Source organism: Chionomys nivalis, chromosome 23, assembly GCF_950005125.1.
Source record: "Chionomys nivalis chromosome 23, mChiNiv1.1, whole genome shotgun sequence".
Lineage (NCBI taxonomy): Eukaryota > Metazoa > Chordata > Mammalia > Rodentia > Cricetidae > Chionomys > Chionomys nivalis.
Window position 1 is genome coordinate 31,790,869 of NC_080108.1, and position 12,165 is coordinate 31,803,033.

Genomic DNA, 12,165 nt, shown 5'->3' on the forward strand with positions numbered 1-12,165 from the left:
AGTCTTTAATTTCCAAAAGTATAAAATTTAATTTTGACTTTTGTTTGAGACAAACTCCCACTTTGTTGTCCAAGCTGGTCTTCAAATCAACACTTTCCTGTCTTATATCTTCCTGAATGTGAAGATCACACGCATGTGCCTACACTTGGCTAATTGTGAGTAGTTATGGGAACACATATTTTATGAATGAGTACATTTTTCAATGTTTTCAGGTTGAATTTTTAGTGGTTTGCAAATACAGATTTATTTTTACATGTTAAACCAAACTTAATTCCATACTTATTTTGATTTAATTGCAAACCATGTCTAAATATTGTTAAATTTCATTTTCTAAAAATTTGAACACAGACATATGCTCATGAAAGATGTTGCTATATACCCTTCTTTTTACATGTAGTATTGTTTTCTGTGAAGGCACATTTAGATATTAAACAATGGAATAATTCCAACATTTATATCTTCTAAAAGATCATATGGAATTCATGTTTTAAAAGTTAGTGTAATCTATAGTTCCTTGTGAAAATGCTTTTAATAAAAATTAATTTGTTTAGAAAATACTCTTTTGGTTATATACTTACTAAATTTTTTTATTTGTATCTTTATATTTGCATCTTTTGATTTTTTTTAACTTTATCTAAGTTGCTGAGTTTATGGGCACTTCATATTATTTAACATACACATATCCTACAATATCATTTCTCATGTGTCTTAATATTTATATTTGTATCTTAATTTGAAAAATTATTCTCTTTAGATGTTTCTGAACATTGTCCTCTTAATGGATTTTTTAAAATTGTGTATGTTCATTCAAATAATCTCCTCATCCCTATACATACAACTTTGTTTTTTTTTAAAAAAAAAAGCTAAAAATTAATACAACAACCCCCCAAACAAAGAAAACAAAATGAAATAACACTCAAAAAGAAAAAAAAAAATAATACTGTGACCCAAGAAAAGCACACAAACAACAACAACACCAGAAAAACCCAAAACCAAAACCCCAAATGTGGAGTCTATTCTATTTTGACTAGCTATCCCTGAATAAGCTCTGCCATTGGCTAATTTATATACCCACTGCCCTTTCATTGGAGAAAGCTGAGTTTTCCTCTCTCAGAAGATATAAATGACAGCTCTGTTATTAACCTTTACACTAGTGGCTAGGTTGTCCTTTATTCTTTCATGCCTTCTTTAATTGGTGTGTTTTAATTTAACTGACTTTCATTTTCTCTCGCCCCATACACACACACACACACACACACACACACACGAGGCAGATATTTACATATGTGTATATGTACATATATATACAAATATATTTGATTACTTTCTGTTCTCTTTATGAACGTCCTGTTTCTCTTATTCTGTGTCATTTTGTTCTTAAGTTTCTTTTACTAGAGTATAAAGCCATTCATTGGAATATAATATCATTTATTTAAGACTTCTATTTACTTGTAATCTAAGAGTCAGTTCTAAAAAATATCTTCCAAGCCAGTTAAGCTACATTTGAATTTGAAGATATTAATTTTTATATGTATTTAGTTTGAAATGCTTGTCAGTTTCTCTTTTTATGTCTTCTTTTATCAGTGAATTACTTAGAAGTTCTCATTTTATTTTTCAAATATTTTGGAGGTTATCAATAAATGTTTCCCTATTTTTAATTTCAGTCCACTGTGGAATTGAATCAACATGTTTTATATGAATTGTACTCATTTTAAATGTATCCACTAATTCCATGACTATCTTAGCACTTGTAATGACAAAAGAATCCGCTGATTTCTATTCCTGAACATGATGTTACCACTGCTATTCTACCCAATAAGGAAATAAATGGCAAAAGAAAAAAACCAAACAAATACATTTCAAAAATAATAGCAATTATAATGAACTTAACTAATTGTCTTTAGATATTATTTGTGTCTATATTCCCACAGAACTTTCCCAACATTACTGATAGTTACATTCCTCTTTATAAGAATTTGGTCATGTTTTATTTCTATACTAAAGGTATTTATTTATATTTCTTTAATCAATTATATATGTACTCAAGTATTTGAACACAATTGATATCAAACTGTTCATGGTAATTAATTAATACAGTTTCTATGTGATTATTTCAGTTCTGGGCAGCCGGGATGAACAAGCAGCTCCTTACAAAACCACACTAGGCCTAGCTCGAGCATCTGAGACCCTAAAGTGTATCACTCCTCAGTGACACACTTCTTCCAACAAGGGCACACATACTTCAACAAGCTCATATCTCCTAATAGTGCCACTCCATGGTGGCCAAGCATTCAGACACATGTGTTTATGGGGCTATTCTTATTCAAACTATTGCACTACCAAAGTATTATATATTAAATTATTGATTTCCTTATGAATATTTGTCCAGTTTTGAGCACATCAGTCATTATGCACCAAGTAAAATACCATGTACAAGACAACATTCTCAAGAAATACCTTAACCAATATGTACTATACTGTTGGTGTATTTTACCTTCTATTGAAATATGGAATACTTGTATAAAAGGACATATACTGAATTTCTACAGCTCAGTAAATTTACACCATCCAAGCAGCAATTAACTAATAGAAAAAAGATGTTCTTTAAAATTCCAGAATCCATGCAAATGTCTTATATCTATGACTTGTAAGCCATAGAGAAGCTATAAAAATAAGACATATATTTCCATATTGGAAAAAGAATAATGAACTCATGTCAGGCTTCACTGAATAAACTAGAAGTGAAGAATATTATAGTATGAACACAGACTCCTTATAAGTAATGGGTCTCTATTCTGAAACTCTAGTAAATAATCAAAAAATACAGTGTGATATTCTTTTGTAAGAAATTGATCATACTGCTTATTAGCCAATATAAATTTCTAAAATAATCCTTCATTTTATATCTTTTACATAATATAGAAAATAGTTAAAATTAAAAGGAGAGAACAGAAACAACAAATAGTAATTAATCTTTGGATAAAATTTTAAAAATATCACAACAGTAATTTCCAGTAAAACTCCAAAAGATACATAGACCTCAGAAAGTTGCATATAGAACAATACATAGAGTCTCTAAAGTTTATAGTTACTTACCTGTATTTTCTAAAATGAATTTTTCAGTCTTAGATCTCTAAGATAATACAAAATAAAAGAAATCTCCTTAAAAATACGCAACACTAGTAGTAGCAGATGTAGAAATATCTTCTATTATATTTACCTAACAGGAGGACAATATTATTTTCGAAATGCTAGTATAACTGTCAGTGTATATCCCAGTTGCTTGCCCTGCTTTTGATTCCATATTTTCATTGTTCCTATTTGTTATATATTTACTGGATGAAAGTGTCAGCAGCTCGGTTCTCAGAAGAAAAGTGATGCAAATTTTGGGTCACTAGACAAAATTACTGTGCATATTACCTCTTAAGCAAGGAGACAAAACCCACACATAGTGCTTAGAGAATGTCACCAAAAGCACACTAGGCAAAGGCAGGCCTGGAGAATCTTATTTGTATTATCTGAGGGACTCACCTCTGGATCACTGATTGCCATTTCTATGAGTTATTCACCATATTCAGAGAACTGTTTTCATCATCAATCCAGATAAGTAATTTTTAACAGATGAATGTTTTTATAGCCAGGCAAAACCTGGGTAAGTTTGTGTACTCACTTTTGAAAGAAGGATATGATTGTGCAGTAGACAATTTGCGCATTCTCTGAACAAGGTACCTTCTGGCAATGTGAAAGGTGGTCAGGAGGAAGGAACATCTCTGGATAGTTTTGAGATTGGTTTCTGTATGCCCTAGATCATGTCATCAATGAATAATTCCATTGAACAGAAAGATCTCCAGCCCCTGGATCCTGAACTGCACAAGGTCTAGCACACACAAGAATTACTAGCAAGGGTAAGGAAAGCACAAATGGCCCCACTCACCCTGCGACTCACTTATTTCACTGCTAGTACTAGTTAGCTAATGGTTCACCATACAAGAATGTATTTAAATGACTGCATCTTGCTTTGCTAATTTTATTCTGTCTCATAGCATTCCCAAAGAAAATGCCTACTGTGATGTATTCTTCTACCAGAGTGTGCTACCTGAAGGTTTATAGAACGATCACTAAGTCACAAGTGCTATGATGTATTCTACCAGAAAGTGTGCTACTTGAAGGTTTGTAGAGCGATCAGTAAGTCACAAGTGCTATGATGTATTCTCTTACGAGAAAGTGGGCTACCTGAAGGTTTATAGTGGGATCACTAAGTCACAAGTGAAGGACTCACAGTCAAGGATACCCAGAACAACCATCCAACACCAGAACTTTTTAGTTAGCCATACATCCAACTAGCTTCAGAAGTGATATTCGTATCCTCGGTATGCTCCAAGGCTGCCAACCTGGCAACTCCTGATTAGAGCTATGCATAATCCTTTTTTTGTACCCTATCAGACGCTTATGTCTCTTGGAATTGACCCAAGCAAAATAATTTGGATCACTAATTATTGATAAACAGGTACACATGACAGAGTATGTGTAGAAAGCACAGTTAGCATGGGTGGTATGATTTGAATGTCAAGAGAATGAGACAGAGATTCTGAAAGATGGAGGAGCATCTTGGGCCTTTCTGAATGCAAACCATAGGTCTTATCTTCCAGTTACCTGAAAGGTATTAAGTGGTGGGGTCCAAGAGGCAGCTCAGATCTCTGAAAGAAAAAAGAGAAGACAGGAATTGACCAATGTTGTTAGGCCGTTGGAGACTTGTGCAACAGTAGTAAGTCACAGAAGAGGTAGGCTCCATGCAGAACTACATAACACTCTCTGTTAAAAATGATTCAATGCCCACATCCATCCCCATTACATCAATTGAACACTAGAAAAATCGTTCCCTGACCCCTCAACACATCTTTTCATACTGCATGTACTATCATTTCTAAATATCCTTCAATCTATTTGTTGCTTAGTCCCAGCTGTATAAATAACAAATGCCAGCTGTGAAAAACAGGACATACATGAGAGTTATTACTGACCATCCAAGGCAGAAGTAGGTCTAGCTGGCTCTGCGTCTCTGGGAATATTAGTAGTCTAAGGCAGAATTTTGAAGGCACTGTCTTCCAGAGAAGAAGGCTATGCATGGGGCTATGAATGATACGCACTGCCTCTGCAAGGTGCTACAAACTTATCAAAATCAGGCTGCCTTCCTGGCGCCAGCGCCATGAAGAGACCATCTGTCTTGATAGAGCATCCAGAATTGTTTCCCTTTTTGCCTTGCGGGAAAGGGAGGTCAAGGTCACTAAATCACAGGTAGAGGAGGTAAGGTTGAGGATGCCCAGATTGGTGCCATTTGATATACTAGTTTTCCCTGTGTGGAATTAGCGCTGGTAAGGAACTCTGGACCCCACAAATGTGTCCCGGACATGCCAAATGGCCATTCCTTCCCGAAGTCCATTATGGCAAGGTACTGGCTTCGAAAGCCACTGCCAAAGCTGACTAGAACTTCTTTCTCGCCCGGTCCCAATCAGGATCATCAGCTGATGTAGGAGGGTCATCTGTCTATGTGTCACTTTCATTGGTTATTTAATAAAGAAACTTTCTTGGCCTTTTGATAGGACAGAATATGAGGTGGGCGGAGTAGACAGAACAGAATGCTGGGAAGGAGGGAAGTGAGGCAGATGCGATGAAGCTCTGGCCCAAGATGGACGTAGGTTAGAACCTTCCCGGTAAGCCACCACCTCGTGTTGCTACACACATTAATAGAAATGGGTTAATCAAGATGTGAGATGTAGCCGGGAAGAGGCTAGATCTAATGGGCCAAACATGTTTAAATGACTACAATTTCTGTGTTGTTATTTCGGGTGTAAAGCTAGCCGGGAGGGAGCCGGGCGCGACGAAAAACAGGCCTGCTCTGCTCCTCACTACAATCAGCCAAAATGAAAACAAGAGTCACGGAAGTAAATTTCAAGTTCTTCTCTAGGTGTCATGGGAGCCACAGAAGGACCCACTGTTATGACTCCTCCTTGTGACCTATTCTGAGGCCCCAGATCGGTAGCTCATGTCCATGTCCTTGGGGATTTTCCAAGGTTGTCCATTTGGAATGCCATCCTGGACACCGAGGCCTAAGGGGTTGCACATTCTAGGAATCAAGCCCAACACTACTGGATCCTGGGCTTCTAACTTGAGTATCTTTCTTAGAGTATCAGAAATATGAACAGGTGAAGGAACAGGGCCTGGAGGGATCAAAGCATATGGGCTAATCTTTCCACTTACCCGAAGAAAGGTGTGTTGATGAGTGCTCCAAGACGGCATCCCCGGTCACTGAAAGGCAGAAGAGATGATGGGAACGTGAACAGGGCTTTGGGCATGGAGACTGGCTCAAGAGCAATGTTTGACACGAGGTGCCATTTGAGGGAGCACTCAGTGTTCTCCTAAAGTCGTGCCCCTGGACCAAATAGGGGTCCCCGATGGGGAAAACAGCATGGGGATTTTGGCCTGCACCCTGGCCCAAGCGGGCCCCAGGTAGACCAGCCTCCACCCCCCATTGCCCCCGTCCTTTAGTCTGGGCCTCAGCGTAATCCTATTGAGCATGATTTTTATGTCATCATCTCTCTTCGTGACATTGGTTTGTCATCATTGACCCAGTTCTCGAGAGAGCATAGCTCCGCCTGGGGTTTGGACAAAGCACCATTGCTTACCAGTGCCGCAAACAGTGTCTAGGAGGTATGTATTGACATGGTTGGCACAAAGGTTCAGCCCGATAGATGCCCTGCTCTGATTTGATCAGAAGCCCTTCCGTTCTTGTTAAACGGTCCCTTTGGGAAAGAAGAAACAACGTGTTGTCAGGGCCATCCTTGGTGTGCCCTTGATGACTAGGAAAGGACTGCTGACGCTGACCATGGCCTGAGAGCATGATGCCGTGGAGGAGGATAACTGTGCCACGCGAGATATCACTGATCAATGGCCCGAGGGCTAGCGCCAACCCTGAGTGATGGCCACTTTTTTAGCCTGCCCAAGCAAAGTTCAGTCACTCAGGAGCATGCTCTTCCCGCTGACTGCTCTGATTGCTAGCATGAGACTGCTGCCGATTGTCAGTCAGTAGGCAGGGCTTTGATACCTTGGAATCTTGCCTTTCCAGAATCAGACATTCTATGGTCTTAGACCTGGCCTCCACCTGACATGCTACCCACGTGTCTCATTCCACTCTGCCTACCATCATCCACACACTAATGGAGAAAGAGTCCATTCTCTTACGGCTGTTATTGCACCACCAGAGATTGTGCTGGGTCTGGCCTGCTCTGTGTCTCTGGGGGATATTCCTAGTCCTAGGCAGAATTTTGAAGGCACTGTCTTCCAGGGAAGATGGCTATGCATGGGGCTATGCATGATAGGCACTGCATCTGCTGTATGCTACAAACTTCTCAAAATCAGACTGCCTTCCTGGCTCCAGCGCCATGAAGAGACCATCTGTCTTGATAGAGCATCCAGAATTGTCTCCCTTTTTGTCTTGCGGAAAAGGGAGGTCAAGGTCACTAAATCACAGGTAGAGGATGTAAGGTTGAGGATGCCCAGATTGGTGCCATTTGATATACTAGTTTTCCCTGTGTGGAATTAGCGCTGGGAAAGAACTCTGGAGCCCACAAATGTGTCCCGGACATGCCAAATGGCCATTCCTTCCCGAAGTCCATTATGGCAAGGTATTGGCTTCGAAAGCCACTGCCAAAGCTGACTAGAACTTCTTTCTCGGCCGGTCCCAATCAGGATCATCAGCTGATGTAGGAGGGTCATCTGTCTATGTGTCACTTTCATTGGTTATTTAATAAAGAAACTTTCTTGGCCTTTTGATAGGACAGAAAATGAGGTGGGCGGAGTAGACAGAACAGAATGCTGGGAAGGAGGTAAGTGAGGCAGATGCGATGAAGCTCTGGCCCAAGATGGACGTAGGTTAGAACCTTCCCGGTAAGCCACCACCTCGTGTTGCTACACACATTAATAGAAATGGGTTAATCAAGATGTGAGATGTAGCCGGGAAGAGGCTTGATCTAATGGGCCAAGCAGTGTTTAAATGAATACAATTTGTGTGTTGTTATTTTGTGTGTAAAGCTAGCCGGGCGGGAGCCGGGCGCGACGAAAAACAGGCCTGCTCTGCTCCTCACTACAATCAGCCAAAATGAAAACAAGAGTCACGGAAGTAAATTTCAAGTTCTTCTCTAGGTGTCATGGGAGCCACAGAAGGGCCCACTGTTATGACTCCTCCTTGTGACCTATTCTGAGGCACCAGATCGGTAGCTCATGTCCATGTCCTTGGGGATTTTCCAAGGTTGTCCATTTGGAATGCCATCCTGGACACCGAGGCCTAAGGGGTTGCACATTCTAGGAATCAAGCCCAACACTACTGGATCCTGGGCTTCTAACTTGAGTATCTTTCTTAGAGTATCAGAAATATGAACAGGTGAAGGAACAGGGCCTGGAGGGATCAAAGCATATGGGCTAATCTTTCCACTTACCCGAAGAAAGGTGTGTTGATGAGTGCTCCAAGACGGCATCCCCGGTCACTGAAAGGCAGAAGAGATGATGGGAACGTGAACAGGGCTTTGGGCATGGAGACTGGCTCAAGAGCAATGTTTGACACGAGGTGCCATTTGAGGGAGCACTCAGTGTTCTCCTAAAGTCGTGCCCCTGGACCAAATAGGGGTCCCCGATGGGGAAAACAGCATGGGGATTTTGGCCTGCACCCTGGCCCAAGCGGGCCCCAGGTAGACCAGCCTCCACCCCCCATTGCCCCCGTCCTTTAGTCTGGGCCTCAGCGTAATCCTATTGAGCATGATTTTTATGTCATCATCTCTCTTCGTGACATTGGTTTGTCATCATTGACCCAGTTCTCGAGAGAGCATAGCTCCGCCTGGGGTTTGGACAAAGCACCATTGCTTACCAGTGCCGCAAACAGTGTCTAGGAGGTATGTATTGACATGGTTGGCACAAAGGTTCAGCCCGATAGATGCCCTGCTCTGATTTGATCAGAAGCCCTTCCGTTCTTGTTAAACGGTCCCTTTGGGAAAGAAGAAACAACGTGTTGTCAGGGCCATCCTTGGCGTGCCCTTGATGACTAGGAAAGGACTGCTGACGCTGACCATGGCCTGAGAGCATGATGCCGTGGAGGAGGATAACTGTGCCACGCGAGATATCACTGATAAATGGCCCGAGGGCTAGCGCCAACCCTGAGTGATGGCCACTTTTTTAGCCCGCCCAAGCAAAGTTCAGTCACTCAGGAGCATGCTCTTCCCGCTGACTGCTCTGATTGCTAGCATGAGACTGCTGCCGATTGTCAGTCAGTAGGCAGGGCTTTGATACCTTGGAATCTTGCCTTTCCAGAATCAGACATTCTATGGTCTTAGACCTGGCCTCCACCTGACATGCTACCCACGTGTCTCATTCCACTCTGCCTACCATCATCCACACACTAATGGAGAAAGAGTCCATTCTCTTACGGCTGTTATTGCACCACCAGAGATTGTGCTGGGTCTGGCCTGCTCTGTGTCTCTGGGGGATATTCCTAGTCCTAGGCAGAATTTTGAAGGCACTGTCTTCCAGGGAAGATGGCTATGCATGGGGCTATGCATGATAGGCACTGCATCTGCTGTATGCTACAAACTTCTCAAAATCAGACTGCCTTCCTGGCTCCAGCGCCATGAAGAGACCATCTGTCTTGATAGAGCATCCAGAATTGTCTCCCTTTTTGTCTTGCGGAAAAGGGAGGTCAAGGTCACTAAATCACAGGTAGAGGATGTAAGGTTGAGGATGCCCCGATTGGTGCCATTTGATATACTAGTTTTCCCTGTGTGGAATTAGCGCTGGGAAAGAACTCTGGAGCCCACAAATGTGTCCCGGACATGCCAAATGGCCATTCCTTCCCGAAGTCCATTATGGCAAGGTATTGGCTTCGAAAGCCACTGCCAAAGCTGACTAGAACTTCTTTCTCGGCCGGTCCCAATCAGGATCATCAGCTGATGTAGGAGGGTCATCTGTTTATGTGTCACTTTCATTGGTTATTTAATAAAGAAACTTTCTTGGCCTTTTGATAGGACAGAAAATGAGGTGGGCGGAGTAGACAGAACAGAATGCTGGGAAGGAGGGAAGTGAGGCAGATGCGATGAAGCTCTGGCCCAAGATGGACGTAGGTTAGAACCTTCCCGGTAAGCCACCACCTCGTGTTGCTACACACATTAATAGAAATGGGTTAATCAAGATATGAGATGTAGCCGGGAAGAGGCTTGATCTAATGGGCCAAGCAGTGTTTAAATGAATACAATTTGTGTGTTGTTATTTTGTGTGTAAAGCTAGCCGGGCGGGAGCCGGGGGCGACGAAAAACAGGCCTGCTCTGCTCCTCACTACAATCAGCCAAAATGAAAACAAGAGTCACGGAAGTAAATTTCAAGTTCTTCTCTAGGTGTCATGGGAGCCACAGAAGGGCCCACTGTTATGACTCCTCCTTGTGACCTATTCTGAGGCCCCAGATCGGTAGCTCATGTCCATGTCCTTGGGGATTTTCCAAGGTTGTCCATTTGGAATGCCATCCTGGACACCGAGGCCTAAGGGGTTGCACATTCTAGGAATCAAGCCCAACACTACTGGATCCTGGGCTTCTAACTTGAGTATCTTTCTTAGAGTATCAGAAATATGAACAGGTGAAGGAACAGGGCCTGGAGGGATCAAAGCATATGGGCTAATCTTTCCACTTACCCGAAGAAAGGTGTGTTGATGAGTGCTCCAAGACGGCATCCCCAGTCACTGAAAGGCAGAAGAGATGATGGGAACGTGAACAGGGCTTTGGGCATGGAGACTGGCTCAAGAGCAATGTTTGACACGAGGTGCCATTTGAGGGAGCACTCAGTGTTCTCCTAAAGTCGTGCCCCTGGACCAAATAGGGGTCCCCGATGGGGAAAACAGCATGGGGATTTTGGCCTGCACCCTGGCCCAAGCGGGCCCCAGGTAGACCAGCCTCCACCCCCCATTGCCCCCGTCCTTTAGTCTGGGCCTCAGCGTAATCCTATTGAGCATGATTTTTATGTCATCATCTCTCTTCGTGACATTGGTTTGTCATCATTGACCCAGTTCTCGAGAGAGCATAGCTCCGCCTGGGGTTTGGACAAAGCACCATTGCTTACCAGTGCCGCAAACAGTGTCTAGGAGGTATGTATTGACATGGTTGGCACAAAGGTTCAGCTCGATAGATGCCCTGCTCTGATTTGATTAGAAGCCCTTCCGTTCTTGTTAAACGGCCCCTTTGGGAAAGAAGAAACAACGTGTTGTCAGGGCCATCCTTGGCGTGCCCTTGATGACCAGGAAAGGACTGCTGACGCTGACCATGGCCTGAGAGCATGATGCCGTGGAGGAGGATAACTGTGCCACGCGAGATATCACTGATCAATGGCCCGAGGGCTAGCGCCAACCCTGAGTGATGGCCACTTTTTTAGCCTGTCCAAGCAAAGTTCAGTCACTCAGGAGCATGCTCTTCCCGCTGACTGCTCTGATTGCTAGCATGAGACTGCTGCCGATTGTCAGTCAGTAGGCAGGGCTTTGATACCTTGGAATCTTGCCTTTCCAGAATCAGACATTCTATGGTCTTAGACCTGGCCTCCACCTGACATGCTACCCACGTGTCTCATTCCACTCTGCCTACCATCATCCACACACTAATGGAGAAAGAGTCCATTCTCTTACGGCTGTTATTGCACCACCAGAGATTGTGCTGGGTCTGGCCTGCTCTGCGTCTCTGGGGCATATTCCTAGTCCTAGGCAGAATTTTGAAGGCACTGTCTTCCAGGGAAGATGGCTATGCATGGGGCTATGCATGATAGGCACTGCATCTGCTGTATGCTACAAACTTCTCAAAATCAGACTGCCTTCCTGGCTCCAGCGCCATGAAGAGACCATCTGTCTTGATAGAGCATCCAGAATTGTCTCCCTTTTTGCCTTGCGGGAAAGGGAGGTCAAGGTCACTAAATCACAGGTAGAGGATGTAAGGTTGAGGATGCCCCGATTGGTGCCATTTGATATACCTATTTCCCTGTGTGGAATTAGCGCTGGGAAAGAAGTCTGGAGCCCACAAATGTGTCCCGGACATGCCAAATGGCCATTCCTTCCCGAAGTCCATTATGGCAAGGTATTGGCTTCGAAAG

At 42.9% G+C, this 12,165-nt stretch overlaps 1 protein-coding gene and 4 non-coding genes across 20 annotated transcripts in view; all 5 read right to left on the bottom strand.

Annotated features, from left to right (window-relative positions):
• Positions 1-12,165, bottom strand: part of LOC130865402 (uncharacterized) — a 119,204-nt gene that overhangs the window by 70,581 nt on the left and 36,458 nt on the right. For 14 of the 16 annotated variants that reach the window (XR_009056132.1, XR_009056137.1, XR_009056131.1 and 11 more), the window contains 7 exons: positions 11,152-11,268; positions 10,727-10,774; positions 8,918-9,034; positions 8,493-8,540; positions 6,684-6,800; positions 6,259-6,306; positions 4,654-4,697 (listed from right to left, as the gene is read on the bottom strand). Coding sequence is in view for 1 of the 16 variants with exons in the window: in XM_057756439.1 (XP_057612422.1) it covers positions 4,664-4,697; positions 6,259-6,306; positions 6,684-6,800; positions 8,493-8,540; positions 8,918-9,034; positions 10,727-10,774; positions 11,152-11,268 (529 nt within the window). In the remaining 15 variants the exon portion in view is untranslated. The remainder of the gene's footprint in view (positions 1-4,653; positions 4,698-6,258; positions 6,307-6,683; positions 6,801-8,492; positions 8,541-8,917; positions 9,035-10,726; positions 10,775-11,151; positions 11,269-12,165) is intronic. The other 2 variants (XR_009056134.1, XR_009056135.1) reach the window with 2 other exon arrangements.
• On the bottom strand, positions 3,536-3,601 carry LOC130865680 (small nucleolar RNA SNORD109A). The gene has a single exon (XR_009056228.1). It is a non-coding gene; the product is annotated as a small nucleolar RNA SNORD109A (small nucleolar RNA).
• On the bottom strand, positions 6,550-6,628 carry LOC130865684 (small nucleolar RNA SNORD115). Its single transcript, XR_009056232.1, has one exon. It is a non-coding gene; the product is annotated as a small nucleolar RNA SNORD115 (small nucleolar RNA).
• On the bottom strand, positions 8,784-8,862 carry LOC130865685 (small nucleolar RNA SNORD115). Its single transcript, XR_009056233.1, has one exon. It is a non-coding gene; the product is annotated as a small nucleolar RNA SNORD115 (small nucleolar RNA).
• LOC130865686 (small nucleolar RNA SNORD115) lies at positions 11,018-11,096 on the bottom strand. Its single transcript, XR_009056234.1, has one exon. It is a non-coding gene; the product is annotated as a small nucleolar RNA SNORD115 (small nucleolar RNA).